Raw genomic sequence first — 20,508 nt, forward strand, 5'->3', positions numbered from 1 at the left:
CGATCCACATATCAGATCGGTGCATCCCTATCCGTCAGTGCTGCATCTAATTTGTGTGTGCTGCGTCATGTTCAGTTCAGGTTTTAACAGAAAGAAAATAAGTGCCCTTCTTTCTTAGATTCTTGCTGGAGAGAGACTTGACATACTTAAGCCACAACTGTCTCGGGGCAAATATTGCACACAGCTTTGTCCATGTTTGCTGGCTCACCTTTATCATTGGAACTAAATCCAAAATACTCCCAAACAGGGACAGAGACATATTTCTTTTTATTTTAAGTCCTGTAACATTATCCCCACCACTCACAGTCACCATTTTTCTCAGCAAACTGTTCCACCAGTAAAATCGGAAACAGGAGTGTCTGTTATTTTTTTTTACTGTATTGCTAATCATATTCCCGGGATTACCCTATTATACCTTAATAGCTTAATACTGCCCCAAGCCAAGGGGATAGCCCTGGGTACGTCTTTGGTAATTCCTTTGGTTAGCAGGGATTTAAAGCACGTATAGAATGTCACTTGGTTGAATTGTGGTGCTAATTAATATTTTCTCTCTTCTTCTTTTTCAGTTCAAGCCCCATGCCTCCTGCTACTACCCCCAACTGTGTGAAATGATGCAGTTTGACCTGATCCCCGAGCTGCGAGCAGTCCTCAGGCGCTTCTTCCTGCGCATCGGCCTCGTCTTCCACATCGCTGCTCCCGAGGTGGCGCCCGCCAGAACTCCCACATCCTAGAATGAGTGGGTGCAGAGTTGGGTGGAGGGACAGATGGAGAAACGGAGATGACACTGATGAGTAGATCACAGGTGGACACATAAGAGACTTTCCCCCTCTTCTAGACTGGAACAGATTACGGAGGGGCTGCAATGGCAGGAGGGAGACGACCAAGACTGTAGCTTTTCTGTCTCAGTTCAGGAGTTTGCATTAAAGTGTTCGGCTTTTCTACTGCACTCAGCTTGTAGAAAAGTTTCACCCTGTCCTTCCTCCCTTTTTTCTCTCGGGGATGAACAGCACTGTGACCGGCACTCTCTGCTGACTGTTGTCATTCATCATCCCCCTGACTCTCATCTCAAACTGTAATGACAAGAAAAGAACTGTAAACAAATAATTTATTGATATTGTACCTGATTTTGATGGTTTGTTTTTTCTGTTTTGTTTTGTTTTTTTTTTTAACAAAAAAAGTGTCTCTACATGCTGAAAGCAAATGAACGAAAGCATTGAATTTGAGGAACCTTACATTTGCCCTTTGTGAAAAATCCCTTTTGGCCGCCTGTGCCTGTTATAAAATTATAACATCATCAGTTTCGCCCTCATAGTGAGTTTGGTGATCTAATCAAAATATCTTGTGATATCTCACATGTTGATGCCCATCGCAAAGTAGTGTTTGCCACTTTAATGTTTATGTTCCTTTTTATGTCTGCATTGTTTGGTAGTGGGCTCAAGAGGCTGAAACTCTCAGCTGCGGGAGAAAACAATCTGCATCTCTTACAACACTATGGGAGATGTAATGCGGCTTTGTTTGTGACGCGTCCGCTCTCTGTGACACAACCGTCCTGTCATCTTTATAATTCCTTACCTGTAAAAGAGATTTTACTTATTTATTTTGCTCACTTGCTTTAATTTCTTTTATGATTACTTTTCAGCATGATTGCTGGTTTACAATGAAAGGTTGGTTGAAAGACTTGCTACTTCCCTCTACCATGCATTCCTCTGTGTTGACCCAGTAAGCCTTACACTGAAGGACTTAACATGGAGTCAACTCCTCTTGGCTTTAGAATTATAGCTGGCTCATAAAACCCCCCACTAATCCATCAGTTGGCCCTGTAAGGTGACACAGTGGTTGTCCATTTCCCACAGTCTTTTGCACATCCGTTGCCGACAGTTTTCTCATGTATTAATACCACCCAGTGCATCACCTTGCTCTGGATGGTTGGAACGCCTGTCAGTGTTGTCACATTCAACAGTAGAGTTTAACCACAGAAAGGTTCAGGAACAGAGCGAAACCAAAACACACATCTACAGAGACACTCTGTAACTCTGGATCCCTCATAGGTTATTCCATGCCTTTTTTAAAAAAGAAGGATGTATGTAATTATTTAAAGTGCATTTAAATATTTTTTGAGAAGCATTCCTTCCCTCGCAACTATGGATGTCTACTTTTCTTCCCTAATGCTAGGGAATATATAAATATATATATATACAGTAAATGAAAAAAAGCAGACTGTAAAGTTTTCAATGTAAGATACATAGAAATGAAAGTGCTATACGGTTCTATACATAATATTGTGATGTAATCTTCCAAACATTTGGTGAAGTAATCAATAAACCCGAATTCTGATCCACTCTAGTGACTATTGATTCAGTTTGAAAGTGCTTTAGAGCTTTCTCACATAAACCTTTTCCACCAAATCAGCTCTGAATCTTGAACCGGTTGTGTTCAGGCCTCTTGGAAACTTGGTGCTTTCCAGCGAAGCAGATCAGAGCCAATGTAATCAAGGATTTGTCATCAGTGGAGGGCGTTGCACAATGCACAATGGATGCAAACAGTAGTAGCAAGACGGCAGATCACATAGATTGCCCGTGAACTTTTGTTCTGCAATTATAGATACTTGTTTTTAACCAAAAATAAAATGGACCGCCTATTAATGAGACCACTGCAAGCTCTTTTTCTGATGATTTCTCACTCGATTTCTTAATTATTGCCTTTTCCATCCTCTCCATCCAACCTGTAGAATATGATGTGCCCACTGATGTCGTCACAGTTCGGCTTCAGGTGAAGGAAAACCTGCTCGTTTTTTGGTTCCACCTGGGAACCAACTTTTCAGGTCCTGAACCAATTTATTTTTGGTCAGAATACTCAGAATGGATTCAAATTGGATGTGGGAACTGAAACTTGAGTTTAACTTAACTTTGAGTTTCAAGTCCTAAACAAGCCATTACACACTCTTTGCCCAATTAAATGTCATTCAATTAAGTAATAAGATTAAATTTACAACAAAAAAAATTAGAATGTGTTTAAAAAATTGTATTTATTTGTTAAACAAGTACACCTGAAGCTACTCTGAAAAAAGGGCCAATGCACTTTCATATAGCATCATTAACCAATAACTCAACAGACCGAATTGCATCTGTTTCTGTCCTGTCTTGCTGTATTTAACTTATCTCATATTGGAGAGGTGTATTTAACTTTTTCTCCCTAGATTGGTTTGGCGGAAGGTTTCAAGTATTTTCAAGTCAAAATGCCCAAGTCCAAGTGAAGTCAGGACTCATTTGTGTTTAAGGTCTAATCGTGTTGCAAGTCTTACTTGGTTTTGTCAAGTCGAGTCTAAAGTCATGAAATTTGTGACTCAAGTCTGACTCGAATTCATTCGTGAATCGAGTCCACACCTCTGCTGGCTGGTATAGCTTAAAGGAATACACCCACAAAACTATTTGTAAATCAGTTTTTCATGCTGTTTCCTTGAATTCACATTCAAAACATTGTTCTTTACTTCCCAAACACATGTATTTTCAAAAAAACCATAGTATTTAAAACTGAACTGAATGTAAAACTTATCTATGCTCTCTTCAAAGCCAGACAAAATGCATGTGTTTGAGATGTACTGAGCATATGACTGGATAAATGAGACTTAGATTATACTGCATGAGTTGTGTAAGAGCTTGTAAACAGATGTTTCATACAGTTTTGCTTTAAACTTGGTCCCCAATCACTAAATCAATATGTTTGCTGTCTTCCTGGAGGCATGTGAGAAAAACTTTTCTTCAGAATTAAAGGAAACACGGCATGACCAATTGATCTACAAATGGTCATATTGTGGGTGAAGTAGTCTAACTGAACAGAATGGAGCTGTCATTAATGTTAGTAGTTAGACCTGTGTTTTCCTGCTATGAGGAGACTAAATATGATTTGCTCAAGGGCACTGAAGTTTCAGTTTTAGCCCTGCATGTTTGCTTGATACGTCATTAAGTTAGTTTTTAGTTAATTTTATGAGAGTTGAAAGCACGGAACAGGGATTTCCAGCGTTTCTGTATAAAGATGTCCACAGGGTGGCACTGTGCTCAAACTGGTAGTCGGCCTGAAGTGCGCTACATTTTGGGGTAACAAAGGTTACCATGGAGACCCCTCACATCCTTTGTTTTAGCAAGGAAAGCGGAAAGCTACCTAACAGCTGCTACATGGAGCCCTACTAAGGAAACCCTCATGTTATTTATTCTTAAACCAGTAACTAGAGAGGCAAACAATGAGGAGTGTTGCGCCCAACTATCAAGTTTCATAACTCACGTAGGGGTCAGACGCCCCAACGAACATAAACTAGCACAGCTTTAGCTAGTTCGTGCTAACGGTAGCTAGGACTTTCTTGCTGCTAGCCGGTTCAGCTAGCCCTCACATAAAGTCGGGAAAGTGACTCGTAAATACCACTCTCCGTTGAGAGGAGTACATTTTGCATCCTAATACAATTGTTGCATTCTCTTGAGATGAAGCTGCCACTACCTGGCTGGACTGAACAGAGGCAGGCTGGCATGAAGTTACGTAGAGAGCGTAGCTGTGGGCGGATCTGTGGTAGCCAGTAGCTGGCTACGAGATCTCCGTCGGCGACGTTAGCCAGACGGGCTAGCGATGACGGATAGGATTACTCCTGCCGGGGTCTGGATTGTGAGCCACCAGACATGATTTTATGGAGACCACCCTACAAGTAAGAGTTTCTACTCAAGCGACAAATGTAATTTTAACGACTGCGGTAGTTGTGTGGCGAAATTATGAAGGAAAGCCCAGTAAAGAGGGTGGATTTTCCTCTCTGAATGCAGATACTTAGAGGAAGGAGGTCGACAGATTTAGAAGAATGCGTAACCATCATTTTGTTTCCTGCTAGCTTTTCCCGTCAAATCTCATTCAGTTGAATGCAAAGTATACTTGCAAACTGTAGTGAACGATTTATCACTGTAAATACACATTTTGGGTTTACGGTCTACGAATGTGCGACTACACCAAGACTGTGTATATGACAGTGACAGCCATCTTCAGTAGCCTACATGTTCAGTAGCTGCCTACAGTATCGTTAGTACAGGCGGAGCTGTGTGTGTGTGTATGTGTGTGTCTGTAATGCTTTGCTTAAGAATTAGTTTTGTAATGATTGCTGGTGTGGTGAAGTCTATTTAGAGCTGGGACAGAGGGTGGTGTCGCAAAGAGGCATTTTTATGTGTTGCGATTAAAGGTCCAAGCCCAGTGTTTATGACGGGAGAATGGAATGGCCTGTGGTGCCTTCAGGGACTCCCACTAAACCTGGTCATCCGTCAGTAAAATCAGTTTTTAAAAGTGTGCCTTTAATTGGAAACGCCAAAATATTTGTTGAACAACGCAATAATATGTAGTTCACTTTATCTGCAGTGACCAGAGGGCTAGAAAAGAGAAGTGCATTAGTCTCGTCATTTATATTTCAGTTAATACAATGAACACAATAAGCTTTAGCAGATAAAACATTAACGGCGAGTGACATACGAGACATATGAGGTTTTATCATATGAGTATTCTTGGGTGTAAAGGCCATTATACACGACTATTCTCGGCATGATCGTGATCCAGATATTCAGACATCTCTGAAGGCGTCGTGTTACGTAATAGAGGAGGGCTGGGCATGTAGAGAGTGGAGGGGGAGTCGTAGGAGGATGCGTGCAAACACACACGCTCCCTCGCAGTGGCATTTTTACATTCTTGGATTTTGACAGCTTTTGTACAGACAGACTGATTGACAGAGTCGGGACGTTTTGACAGAGAGAAACACGCAACGAACCGAGGACAACTCAATTTGATTCACTACTGCTGGTAAGACGCTAATGTTAGTCTCTGTATCTTATATGAAGTCTTCATATCTGAGACTGCGATCGAAATATGAATTAATGTTTAATCTGGACATTTACATCGAAACACACACGGGGCTCGCACAACAAGCACACGCAGCCTACAGAGGCAGAACAGTATCGCTAACATGTCCTGGTGGGTTTATCTGTAAGTTACAGTCCAGATTCCACCGTAATAAACACGGACTCAGCCTCCGGTTTGCTTTATGTGAGTTAATATGTAAGCGATTGTCATCACAAATGTTGCATTCAGGTGCAACATTTCGCTGCTACTCGTTGGTATTCCTGTAGGAGCTGCGTGGTGTTTACATCAGTGCTGGACTATTAAAACCCGAGCCACGTGCTGCTGGTAGCTTGGGACCATGTGGCCGTTGTAAACACTGCTGCCTTGTGCTTCTTTATCTGCGTTAACAGGCAGTTTCTGTTTCTTTGACTACTAATTATGGTCCAAACAGTCTGCTGGACGTGTGTTTGTGAGAAGTTGGAGTTTTGGGGCTTGATTAAACCACAGCACTTTGCCTGTTTGGCCAGGAACTAGTAGAGACTGTGTGGGGCTTCCATTGTGCTGGTAGGAAGAGTAGAGTATTTTATGTATTATGTAATGTCACCAGCATTATTTGCATGGAGCTCCCCTTCCATCCGCCTCATACAGTAATTATTAGGTCCAAACACTTATCAGCTAAAATGTCAATATTGTTATGAGAAAGGTCAGGTTCCCACATGATAAGCAGCAGCCGTTTGGGATCATCAGGAGGTCATGTTCCTCCCACATCTTTTTGTGTGCCTGTATACACCAGTTAATAGGATAGCGACAGCAGAAGATGAGGCAACGGCTTTGTCAAACAGTTCCTCTGTCAGATTGTCTTTTGTTTCAGGGATATAGGAGCACTTAGACTCAATTTACTGGCTGCAGGATATTGACATAAATTTCTATACACCCTATCAGTAATATTAGGCTGTGTGAAAATACGTTCTATAGCACCGTCACCAAAGCTAACAATAGTGCACCGAGTTTTTATCAATAACTGTAACACTGGACTCAACAACAGGATATTTGTGACAGTGTCAGAAGCCAGGCGGGAGCATTGTGTTGACGGACACAGATTGCATGTGACTCCTCAGTAATATACATAAGCTGTTTGTAATTTTCTGCCTGTCTCTTTTTAACATAGGAACCAGGGCTGCAACTCACAGTTCTGTTCATATTCAATTAATCTATAAAGATTATTTTCTTGATTAAATGTTTTGTCAGAACTGTCAGAAAATAGTTAGGGATGCACGATATTGGATTCTTGCCGATGTACGACATGCCAGTACTCATTTTGGATGACACTAATATATGCACATGTGTTTTTCCACCTAATTGCAGAGAACATCAAGTCTCTCCTGTAGTGGAATTAACATATTATTGTGATGGCCCACTGGTGGAAGACGTAGACATAAAACATAATGCTTTTCAGAATGTACACATTCTTTGGGCAAAAAAAAGAAAAAGAAAAATACTTCAATTTAGGTTACATGTTAAGCTTGTCAGATATATTTTATGTTTACATTTTCAAACAAACTGCAAAAACTTTCACAGGCTTGGATGATGCTCTCCCTTAGACATTAGCCAAAACCAGGCCAAATTTGACCAACTTCGACTACCTACAGTTGCAGAATTAAAGGGCCATCTTATCGCCCTGTGATATTGGCTCAAATGTTTATTTCAGGCTGATATTTCATTTTAAAGGTGTTATGCCTTTGCTGATATTATCATTCATCCCTGAATATAGTTTTAAAGAAATGGCTGTCATAATTCTCCCCATCGCAAGAAGATATATTCAGATTTCTTGTTTTATTTGACCAACATTTCAAACCCCAAGGACGTTCACTTCAATATTATATATGCAAAGGTATAGGTTTTGTGTCAGCTCGGGCTTTGAGGTCCTCCCCGATTAAAGTTTGAGCATCAAACAACTTATTTCCTGCATTCTGGTGAATTATTTATCCACCAATTTTTGCCTTTTCAGTGTCAATTTGTTGTGGAAATGTATTTAATTTCACCAAAATAAAAGTCCTCAGCTACTTAATGTTTTCATTGGGTGGGACAAATGCACATGTTCTTAATACTGAGGGAGATGTGTTCCCTGCATCCCTACAGAAATTTACACCTGTGCATATATGACAAAGAAAAGCATCAAATGCTCACAGTTGAAAAGCTGGAACCAGAGAATGTTTGTCATTTTTGTGTGAGAAATGACTGACACAGTTAATCAGAAATCAGGCTAGTTGCCAATTTAATTTTCTGTCAATCAACAAGCAATTAATCGATTAATCATTGCAGCCCTAATATAAATTTGTTTGTATATATAGCAATGAAGAGGACAGTTCATCTCAAAATCAAAAAAACATATTTTTCCTCTTACCTGTAGTGCTGTTTATCTGCCCAAATTGTTTTGTTGTGAGTCGCCGAGTGTTGGAGATATCGGCTGTAGAGATGTCTACCTTCTCTCCAGTATAATGGAACTTGATCTCACTCTGCTTGTGGTGTGCCAAAAAATACATTTGAAAAACTCAACAGCAATGTCTTGTTCCAGAAATCATGACCCCATTATTCAGGATAATCCTCAGACCTTGTTGTGAGCAGTTTCATCTAGGAACTGTTTCATCTAGGAACTGTTTTCCTTTGGCTCAACTACACCTGCCAAGTGTATCACTACGCAGAACGAAGCTGCATCTACTTATAGACAAGAGGCTGGTAATCTGGTAATGACAGTGCTAGATGTAAACATTAATGGCGTCTTCTTCACATGAGCTGTAACGTTAGCTCGCTCAGTGGTGCTAGGTGAGCCAGCAGGAGATGTATGCTTCCCTCTGCGTGGTGATGCAGTTGGCAGGTGTAGTTCGCAAGGAAGAAAATAGTTCCTACATGAAACTGCTCACAACAAGGGCTGATGATTATCTTGAGTAATTGGATTATGATTTCTATAAAGAGACATTGTGCTTGAGTTTTTCAAATTGTTTTTTTTGTGTGTGTGTGTGTGTGTGTGTGTGTGTGTGTGTGCGCCTTGAGCACCACAAGCCAAGTGCCATCTAGCTTCATTACACTGGAGAGAGGACAGACATCTTTATGGCCAATATATCCAACACTGGGCAACTCACACCAAAACAATCTAGATTGATAAATAGCACTTCAGGTAGGGGGTGTATATTGTGGATTTTGGGGTGAATTGTCCCTTTAAGCATTTTTACCATCATAACTCACCTGTTGTTAAGCAGCCACATATTTTGTAATGCTTTTACATTTGAACAGTTGTAGTATAACCGTGATTTTATTTACATTATCATTAGAGGAGCTCCCATATGTTTAACAATAGTACCAAACACTTGCTCAACCTGTATTTTACAGACACACAGTGTTAATTCCTGTATTTCACTCTTAACACATGAGTGCAATTGTAGTTTCGTACATCAATGGTAAACACAGATTTACTCAGGACATTGTAAAATATGTTTGCTAATAGAGTTCCCGACTTTGAGTTCATTCAGAGTGGACCTCATTGCGCTCACTGGAAATCCAATGATATTGTAAGGAAAACAGTTTAACTTAACTGGATTATTTTATTTGGTAATGGAAACATAATTCAACAACTTGTTACAGTCAGGTACATTTATAGTTAAGAATGCCATCAGTGGCAGCCAGCCTCTACTGTTAACGTAATCTTATAATGTGTGTTGTATTTCAGACACCTGTGCTTTCATACTAAAGCAGAGTGGTGTCAGGCTGGTATTAAACCCAGAGTAGAAGAAGCAGTGATATAAAGCCAGCATGGATGATGTCTCTTTATGCATTCAGACCAACATCCAGCGCTGATAATGAGGTAATGACTTATTGGACGCTGGATGTATCGGGGTAAAGTTGTATGGAGATTCAAGGGCATGCGTAAGTGTGACAGTATGCAGATCAGCATGTACGTAGCAGATAGTCTGGAGCTGAGACAAACAAAGTGCCTAAAAGCTCAGTCTGAAGGTCGGAGGTCACTGATTAAGAGATGGCGACTGTCTCCGTAGACCCTCAAGCCAGACTGTGTCCCTCTGATCTCTCCTCACCTAAAGCTCACCCTCCTCACACCACCCCCTCCCTTTGTCTCTTTCACTATCTCTCGTCCTCTCGCTCTCACAATCACACACATACACACATTCGCTCTACTATTGTCTCATTAATATCATTGCCATCTGCTCCATATGTAACAGGCCAATTAGAGAGATGCACTTTGACCCTACCTGTCCACATTTAATTTGAAAGTCTACAGCCATCCCCGCACACTCCTCTTTCCTCACACACACAAACACATATAATCGCAGCATGCTTATAGGCTATCCAGACTTTGACCTTTCATTGTTGTCTCTCTACAGGGCCTGAGCTGATTTGTCAGCCTTGTGTAGGTTTGGTTTTCACCCCCCAAGTGTCCTCTGGATATCAGCTGACCATGGTGGTCTGAACAGAGGAAAGCCTGGCACAGTGTGTGTTCACTCTAACACGGCAAGGCTCGACCGAGAGAGGAGCAGGAGAGGAGACGGACAGGAGCAAAGAGAAAAAGCATATTTAAACACAACATGTCTCAAAACAGAGAACTGGTGGTTTTCTACATAAACTATAAACTCACCCAGAGAAACTATCCTCTCAACCACATGGGACTCATAGAGCCTCCAAACAGGACTGATGGGGGGGAGGCAGGGTTAGGTGAGGAGCAGCGGGTAGCGACACACGCCAACGGGACTTTTAACGGCATGAGTCCCGGGACCCCGCCAGCATCCCCGCTGCGGCAGCAACAGTTGCCATCAACGACGAGCCTGGACGCGGTGAAAGAGGCCCTCCGGGACTCAGCCAACGAGTTTGAGCTGCGATACGCCCGCGCCTTCAGCGATCTGCACCACCAACTGCACATCACGCCGGCAACAGCCTACCAAAGCTTCGAGAACGTGATGGATGAGGTGTTCCGGGACGGAGTCAACTGGGGCCGCATCGTAGGGCTTTTCGCTTTCGGCGGGGCGCTGTGCGTGGAGTGCGTCGAGAAGGAGATGAGTCCGTTGGTGGGCAGGATCATAGAGTGGATGACGGTCTATCTGGACAACCACATTCAGCCCTGGATCCAGAGCCAAGGAGGATGGGTGAGTCTCTCACACACACAGAATCACAAAAACATACACAGAGACAAGTCTGTTTAGGAGCTTGTGGTATGACGCTGTGTGCTTGTACTGTGTAGCCTCTTCCATACTCTTCAACATAACTGGCTACAATTATATGGATAAGGTAAGCTGAGGTCGCCTGTATGGAAAGAGTCCATGTTGACACTTTTTCGACACACCACTGCTGGCAGCAACACTGGGGAATAGCAGTCAGTTGGGAAATAAATAAAGATAAATCATGTCCTTATTTTTTCCAACTAGCCCTGGAAAATATGTATGGAAGCCAATGGCTTTTGTTGAAGATATACTGTGAAGAATTTTCCTAAAAAACATAGACTCATACAGAAGTAATCCCTCACAATCATATCTTATCACCTTCAAGAAGTATGTGGTGGTATATATTTTCTGGAGAGACTCTGTCCTCTGCCTGTATTTTCTTGATTTCTTATTATTTTGCTGTGTTTGCTCATGTATGGGCGTGTATCCTCACAGCACTCATGTGAGGTCGGGGCTCTATAAAAAGGTAGGGAGCAGCAGGCATCCAAAAGACACAGCGCCCAAAAAAACAAATATGGTGTGGCAAAACGCCAAATGACTGAATCTAGGGTTGGCTTTCACTTTTACTTTCATTGGCACATGTGTTTACAAACAGTAAATAACAATCCTCCAGAGTACACCTTTAAAATGAAAGCATTTGGGGTGTATGTGCTGTTTCACATGTGGCTCTCTGTTAAATATTTAAAGGACAGGATTAAGTGTGTTGTATGCATCATTTGCCAGTTGGTCAGCTGTGTGTTTAATCTGCCTGGCCTGACCTTCAGTGACAATATATTATTGGGGTGAGCTGAGAAAGACAAACCAGAACATTGTTTTTTTTGTTGTCCATTCTACATGTTGAGACTTATCTCATGCAGATGCGCCAGATAAGCCAGCTTGCAAACATTTCAAATGTATCTGCCTCCATGAGATTGTGACATGGCACAGGGGTGGGGTTGACTCTGTGGCCATTGCAGAAGAAAAGACTTCAGATTAGATGAAACAGAGAAGACCAAAACAACAGGCAGCACTCTCAAGGTATAAAAAACCATCTGTGCTTAAAAACAGTAAAAACAGAATGTTTGTGTGGTCAGCAGCTGGTTCAGCTGTTCTCTAATTGATCAGCAGCACGGGGCTCAATGAGCTGAATCGAAGTGGGAGCTTAACAGGCTACATCAGGGCTTTGTAGCTCTCTGCAGCCTCTCTGCCTTGGGATCGAAGTTCTCTCATCACAGGGTGGGATGAAGTCCAGGGCTTTTACAGATAGCCCTTTGTTTTACTCCGGTCAGTTGATTGGCTCTGTGCTTTGTTTTTTTTTCTTTCTTCTTCCACTATCTGTTCATTTTTCTCCCCTGCCCTGTCCTCTCTTCTCTTATGTTCTTCAGCAAGACAGCTGCATGCAGATGAAAGCTTGTTTTTTCTGGGGTTAGATGGAAAGTAGTGTTGTCCCGGTACTGAAAATCTCAGTGTTTGTGTTTGTGTGTGTGTGGTGAACATCCCAGTTAAGGTCAGCTCTTTTCCTTTGTGCTGGCCATTTGATGGTATGAAGGAGAGTGGGGTGAGGGGAGGGGCTGTTTATATTTACTCCAGCGCTGTAGAACTCCAGGTTGAAGGTCGATCCTATGGAAACTGACATCAGCGTACCTAGAAGAAAATCCCATTGGGCAGACAGTGGCTTTGCTGTTCTTTGCACTGCAGACCCAGAATGTCTTTATTTATTTCAGTGTTGGACTAGATATAACATAGGTAACAGGGATAGCAAGGATGTGCCTGATGATATGGAAACAGGTGACAGGATATTATATGTGAAAGTAAAGGCTAAAGCTTTGCAACATACTAGTGGTAATTGTTCCTTTGTTGAAGAGATTCTGCAGCATCCTCCATAGCAGCTCCCAGAGGTCTGCTCACCTAAATGTACAACTACCCCACTACTGTAGCTCATGTTTTTAGCCATGCTAACAGCTTTTTAAGGGTTTCTTTAATGTTGCGCTGTCAGTTACCCCTTTCCACCGACATGGAACCAGTTCTGTACTGGTTACCGCACTTAATTTTGAACCATTCAGAGCATGATAACCAAAAATTAATTGGTTCAGAACCTGAAAAGTGGGTGTGTCTAGAGGAAAGAGAGGATGGAGAAGTCAACGATGGAGAAGTTGAGTGAGAAATCGTCAGAAAAAAAGAGTGCAATGGTCTTTGTTCATGAGGTGATTTTGGCGGGGTAAAAACAAAAGTTTGTAATAAAGCAAAAGTTTGCAGGTAACCAATGTAATTGGCGATTTTGTTTCTACTGTTTACTTCTGCTATGCATTTTGCAGCGCCCTGCATTGATTACAGTAGTTCTGCTCAGAACTGGTGAAAACGCAGGTTGTTTTGCCAGATAGCACCAAGGTTCCAGGACCCATGAATGGAACCAGTTCGAGAACCAGAGCTAATTTGGTGGAAAAGGGGTAGGTCTGTCAATCCACCATTTTACTTCAGACTGAAATATCTCATCAGCTCCAGGATGGATTGTCATTAAATTTTGAGCAAACGCCTATGTTCCCCTGAGGATGAATCCTATGACTTTGGTGATCCCTTGACTTTTCTTCTAGCAACATCATCAAGTTGACATTTTTGGTTCAGAGAAAAATGTTACGACAACTATTGGATGGGTTGCAATGGTAGTTTGTACATGCATTCATATCCCTTTCAGGGTGAATTATAGTCACATTCATGAGCCCTGACTTTTCGTCTTGCAGCACCACAACTTCAAAATATTAACTGTCCTTTACTTTGGTTTATGACCAAACACAAAGCCTCAGCTGTACTTGCTAACTGGCAAATGTTGCGTGCTAACACGCTAAACTGAGATGGTGACCACAATGAACATCACAGGCTTACTATCCTCATGTTAGCATTGAATTGTGAGAATGCTCAAAGCACCGCAGTGCTTCAGTACAGCCTCACAGAGCAGCTGTAGACTTCCAGTCTTGTTGGTTCTGTGTATGATGGCAGGTTCCTAGGAGACAGTCAGTATGGCAAAAGAATAATTATTTGTTTATTTGATTATTATTGTGTTGTTATCCTTTGTTCTGATACCTAAACAGCTGTTTGTAGAGTTACAGTAAGCACTCACAAACTAGAGGCACACTCAGGATGAAAATAGATCAACCATGAAGAGTTTGGTCTAATGGCTTATCTAGTTTTTCCTCCTGATTACTCATAAATATTTTCACCACCGCTGTTGTCAGCACAGTGTAATCGACACATCTGTCATCTGTGGTTGGTCTCTATGATCTCATGTAGTCAAAATCATCCAAGCACCCACACACACTCGCTCAAACACATAAACACAATTCATACAAGACAGTTTGCTTGGCAACAAGTGTAACTAATGACATCAGTTTGCTTTAGCTGCATGCTGTAGCTGACTTGCAACATGTCACTTTAACCTTGACTTAGAGAAGTGAATGACTTCATCTGAAATGCTGAATGGAACGTTGTGTTGAGAGTATCCACTGGTATGGTTTCACTTCTCCTGCTGCCGGATAACATTGTCTCAAACACATGATGCCACTTCCTTCCCGTCTTAGCTGTGCATAATTCACTTTTATTCTGTTTTTTTATTGCCTGGTGCTGGGGAGAGAGCGTTGGCTTGATATGTGTCCCATGTTAGTTATTCACAAGTAGATACACTTGCCTCAGGGATAGTCCCAAGCTGCACTGGCAAACGAAAATACACAATTCAGTAGGTGGTTTACCGTCACAGTCATATCATTTCTTCTAATCACTCTATAGCTTTTTCACTCTTTGTCACAATTTCATTACGTTCTCTTTTTGTGGTTTGTCTGTTCAAAGTCAACCTACACTTTCCCTGAAATGTACCAGAGTCTCAGAGTAAACCCACGTGAGACTTTGTTTTTCTTTCTTTCTGTCTTTTATTTCCCTCTTTCTTCCTCCCTTCCCTCCCCTGACACCTCCTCACAGGGATGAAGCATGAAGCTGTTGGCAGATGTGGGAACCTGAGTATAGCTGTGAGGCAGGTGTGCCCTGAGTGTTAGCTGATGAAATATTAGTCTGCTCTAAGCAGGCACAAGGTCACTTTCACTCAGTTGCTCGATCACTCTGTCTCATAATCTTATTGTTGCCTATCAAATCTCTTAATATTTCCTGTTTGCAAGGATTGTGATAGAGAAAGTAGAGGGGAAAAAATGAGAGGAAATGTACAGTTTGTGTGTAGGTGATGCTCACACAATAGAAAATATGATGTAAATGGATGATATAAATCAGTCTTTTGGAGTCAATCTTGAGGTAAAGTAATTAGTGTTTACATAATTTGGTTATTTCAGTTCAGGAGTGTTTCCAAAAAGTTGTGAATTTACTGTTTTTGTGGTCATCTAAACTCCATAATCTGACATTTGAGAATAGACTCAAAGACAGCATTACATTCACAAGCCAACACTTTATTCAGGTTTCCTACAGATCCAAGTCTTAAAATGCATTGAACTTCTTAATCCAAAAATAAGGCCATAATTGGTATTAAAATGTCTCAAGTTAATTTTTCAAAAGTCTTGAAAATGCGACGACATGGGAAGTAGGATTTTATCTTTTTGACATTGCATTGTAAAACATCAGAAAAATTGATATCAGTGCCTCTTTACGTAAACATCACACAGATTAGGATAGCAGAGCCAACAACACTCAAATTTTGTTTCCAGCTGGGATGCCCAGAGAGGATTCACTTTCTGTAAGCTAGCTGTTACTGTACCCCAGATCAATTGAGGATGTGTAAATTCAACACAACCAAGATTTTGGGGTATGGCTTACACTGCTACAAGGCAATGCATACGACAGTCAGTGTGTTTATGCAAAAAGTCTTTCAAACTCAGGATGATAACGAGAGTTAAGGCAGTGGAATCCTACAGAAACCCCACCATCAAACACCAGGCAATCTGCAAAAAAAAAAATAATCATGTTTTATGTTACCAAAAACATTTGGCCAAAATTGTTCCTGATGGTGGTTTTATTTTTATTTGATTTTTTCTTTTTTATAATTTGGTTATTGTAAAATTGGTCTTAAATCAAATTCCTCCTTAAAAACGTTACATTTAACTTGCATCAAGCTCCAGGAACCCTGTTATTAGAGAAGATATATTTTTTCTTAATAATACTGCAGATGAGTGCCCCATTCTGTTTAGAGCTGAGACAATTAGGTGATTAATTGATGAGTAGATAAAGCAAATTGGCGAACATTTTCTTGGTGTTAGCTTCTCAGATGTGAAGATTTGATGTTTGTCTTTGTCATATATGATAGTAAACGCCACCTCTTTGGGTTTTTGGTTAGATAAACAAGCTATTTACAGTAAATACATCTCCATTAGGGCTGAACAATTAATTGAAATTTTATTGAATTATATTAATATTTATTAAAGGCAAAACTTGTGTCAAAATACAATTGAATATTGTCGTGCTGCAGAGATGTCCTGGCTTAGACATAATTTTCTACAGTACAGATCCCCGCAAAAATCACACCATAACCATATCAATATGTTTTTTAATGAAAATGAGAATAATGATGTAAAAATAATCTTTCCCTTTAATATGTCAAATCATTTTGCTATTGCAGTCTCAGTCAAAATAATTGCTATTAGATATTTTTCAGAACAGTTTAGGCCTAGGCTGTGGGAAAATTTTATGAACATTTTTTTAATATTTTCTAACATTTCATAGATAAAAATTGAAAGTAACCATAACTTGTAGCCCAGATTCTGCCTTTTCACATCAATTTTCAATGCAGAATTACAAAGAAACAGTGAAACAGTCTCTTGAACTGGTGAAATAGTTGAGGTGACAGTTGCATATTGAAAAGTGAAAGGTGTTTTGCACAACAGAGCAAACCTCGCTGTCAGAAAAACTGATAGAGCCTCAGCCTAAATGATCCCGCCGGAGCTTATTTTGGAGCCTCCGCTGTCCAGGATGCTGAGATATTTGATAGCAGCTCGGGATGTGAGATAAATACGCTCAGCCAGATTCTCCCTCCACAGCCTGTGGTGTTAAAAGAAGCGCAGGAGTATAAGCCATATATTGTCAGATAATAAACCTTGGCAGGCAGCAGAGGTAGAGACAGTGCCATCGACCTAATAATGCTGTTTCCAGCAGAGCAGGCGATGGCAGTGATTACTCAGTGGAGATTGAGCCGCCTCGGGGTGGGGGTACGGGGTTATTACCAATTATAGATGAATAATATCTCGACCTGCTACTGGGGGAAACAATGTTTTTTTCCCTCTGACAGACTAATAAAGGCTAAACTCATTTAAAAGAACCACACTGCCACGGTCTGGGGATGCTTGGCTGGAGCTGGATGGGGATGGGGGGGGGGTTCCAGTAGAGAAACGAGTGAAAAAAACAAACCATTATCCCAGTTGTTCTGCTTTGTGCTGTCGACGGTCTCGGTAAGGTCAAGGAAAAGTTAACTACAAGAAAAATGTCCTCTAGCAGTAAAGTCTGTCTATAGCCTACTGCCTATATTTCTTCGCTTTTTTTTTTTTAAATCACCTCTGCCACTTATGGCTGCATACAGTACATGCTGTTTTGCTCTTTAATGATATACTAAACTTTTTTTTCAGTGATGTTTACTAGACACAACAGTGCCTGGCTGTTTCAGGGAATTACTAGGTTTGCATGATATCAAGAAAATATGCGATAATATTGAATATTGCGATAACAATATTATTTACGATAACTAAACAGGTATTAAAGTGTACTCAGTTCTGTCCTTCTGCTACTTTCAGCCAAGACTGCTGCAAAAATACCACAAATTGCTTGTTGAATAAAAAAAAGTTAAAGTACTAATAAAGCCACTGGTATCTGACAGGCTGTGTGCAGTTTACTGCTGAGCTGAGCACTGGCGACTCAGAGGAGATCAAATTTCAGGAAAGGTGTGAGGGGGGAAGAGCGTCACACGTTGTGTTTGTTTACTAGAAAGTTTATGTGTTTTTTTTTTAAGGGTGACAAGACAAGACATGACAGTCTCTCAAAAAAAACTTAAACTGCACCATTATGGCAACATTTTGGATTTGAAGCTAATAAAAGAGGTATCCAACTGGCCGCGAATGATGCAGTGAGCCATTCAGAGCTGAACTTTTGTTGGACACCCTGTTTTTATTTATTCTTGTCACTTGCATTGAAAGCACTGTAGTGGACAAGGAACTACTGATTTATGAAGTTTAAATGAGGAATCATCTACATGATAGCTCCTTAATTCACAACAAGTAGCAAAATGAGGGCTGGAGGGAGATCACCAGGGAGTTAAATGTTTCTGGTAAAAGACCGTCGCTAATAACAACCTACTGTTGGCTATATAGTATGTCATTTCCAGAGGCCTAAATATCACAATGTTTGTTTTCTGTTTAAAAAGAAGCATACAAACCTGGGAAAGTAGCAATATAGTAGCTATATATATATATATATATATATATATATATATATACACATGAGCAGAAGATCTTTTGGCTGAGAGACACAGAAGTAGTGAGCAGGGAAGATGGAGAATACTGAGAGATGGCGTGACATCTCTGTTTCAGCCACTTCATGGGAGTTGTTGGCAAAACTAAAGATTTACAACATTTTAAACAGTATGTTTATCTATATATGTGATTGTAAATATATGCAGGCCGGCTGCACTGTAAAGTGGGTTAGACACACTGAGGCTGTAATTAAAAGCCCATGGAGGGTGACTCCATTGACTTGTTTTGACAAGGGAAACACCTGAGCTTCCTTTGTGCCATTCTCCTTGACAGGCTTATTTTCTCTTTCTCTCTCCCTCTCTCTGTCTCTCCTTCTCTCTGTCTCCCTCTCTCTCTCTCTCTCTCTCTCTCTCTCTCTCTCTCTCTCTCTNTCTCTCTCTCTCTCTCTCTCTCTCTCTCTCTCTCTCTCTCTCTCTCTCTCTCTCTCTGTAATTAACATGCACATAAGATAGGCAGTTAGATCCACAGAGTCGTCTGTCAGACTACCCTACCGGAGAAGAGAAGGAAATCTCCCCCTTGGGACCTATCCAGCCCGCCTCCATCTCTCTCTCCCTCTCATACCCACCCCCCTCACTTCATCTTCTATACATCTTTCCTTCTTTTTCTCTCCCATGTCCTTCCACCTCCTCTATACACACCCCTCCCACTGCCGCCAATCGATTTTTGTCCCTTATTTTTCTATCTGCACCTCCCTTCCTCCTGCCCCCTCCTCCTCTATTCATCATTTTTGAGCTCCTTTATTTCCACCCTTGTCTGCCCTTCCTCCCCTTTCCCTTCTCCTCCTCTACATCCATCTATCTCCCGTCTACCTTACAGACCACAGTGGCTAAACATGTTTTAGAGCGGACATGCTTCCACACGCCTCGTCAATCTCGCCGTTAACCCTGTCTGTCCATGTTCTGCTGCTTTTTCCCACGTTTGTCAGTTTGTTTACCAAAAACACACACATTGCCCGTAACACTGGCATCACTGCTATTGATTCCCTCTGACTTGATCCCTGCTCACTACGCCGGCACCTCCACCCCCCACCTATGCAGCTGCCACCATCCCTTCATCTTTCCCTTCATCCCACTTTTACATCCTATCCTCCTCCTCCTCCTCCTCCCTTTATCGCTAATGGCTCACGTGTGGCTAATTAGGAGAGATGGGGTTTTTTTTCGTATCTCTCTGGGTTTCGTTTTGAAGACAGTGTCTTGCTCATTGAGGAAAGTTTCCACGAACTGATTTTATTTTTGTAATCACACACGTGCCGCGGGTTGTTGTTGTCGTCTAACACATTTGAGCATTTTATTGTATGGTGGCTCGCTGCAGAGGGGAGGGGACGGCGCCAAGTCAGACTGGTCATGTGACTACCTCAAACAAAGGACCTGTGGCCACATACACACACACAGGAATTTGCCTCACTGGCTTTTTAGTTGTGCCCACAGGTGTGTCGCTGCTTTGCAGATAAAGCTGTCGCTGAAAAGGATACCACTGATTCAAAAGCGACTTTGTCATTGTGTCATTTAACTTGGGATGCATATTGAATCCACACACACACACACACACACACACACACGCGCGCGCGCATGCGCACACACACACAGACACACAGACACACACACACACACACACACACACACACACGCACACAGACAATGCTCCTGAAAAGCTTTTTGCATTGGATCAATGGCGGCCACTTTTGTTCAAGCGCCGTCAATAAACGCCTCCGTGCGGTGGGCGGTTCTATGCAGATTGATCTCTGAATGTTTTCATATGAATGTAGCTGCTCAGCCATGGATGTGTCTCTGTTGTTTTTGTATGCATGGGTTTAAGCTCAGGCATTAGTTTTACATGATCTGTGAGATTTGGCATTGTGTATGTGAATGTATGTATGTATGTATGTATGTATGCGTGTGTGTGTGTGTGTGTGTGTTGGTACTCAGTGTTGTGTATCAGAGTCA

General features: G+C 41.5%; 2 protein-coding genes across 3 annotated transcripts in view; both read left to right on the forward strand.

Moving 5' to 3' along the window:
• arfgef2 (ADP-ribosylation factor guanine nucleotide-exchange factor 2 (brefeldin A-inhibited)) overlaps positions 1–2,338 on the forward strand; it is a 35,915-nt gene extending 33,577 nt beyond the window's left edge. For both annotated transcript variants that reach the window (XM_050064534.1, XM_050064533.1), the window contains exon 39: positions 567–2,338. In XM_050064534.1, the coding sequence (XP_049920491.1) occupies positions 567–731 (165 nt within the window). In that variant the 3' untranslated portion in view covers positions 732–2,338. The remainder of the gene's footprint in view (positions 1–566) is intronic.
• A 2,195-nt stretch (positions 2,339–4,533) lies between these two features.
• Positions 4,534–20,508, forward strand: part of bcl2l1 (BCL2 like 1) — a 41,347-nt gene continuing 25,372 nt past the window's right edge. Inside the window, exons 1-2 of the mRNA XM_050063905.1 lie at positions 4,534–4,690; positions 10,251–11,006. Of these exons, the coding sequence (XP_049919862.1) occupies positions 10,452–11,006 (555 nt within the window). The 5' untranslated portion in view covers positions 4,534–4,690; positions 10,251–10,451. The remainder of the gene's footprint in view (positions 4,691–10,250; positions 11,007–20,508) is intronic.

The sequence above is a fragment of the Epinephelus moara genome, chromosome 16 (assembly GCF_006386435.1).
Source record: "Epinephelus moara isolate mb chromosome 16, YSFRI_EMoa_1.0, whole genome shotgun sequence".
Taxonomy (NCBI): domain Eukaryota; kingdom Metazoa; phylum Chordata; class Actinopteri; order Perciformes; family Serranidae; genus Epinephelus; species Epinephelus moara.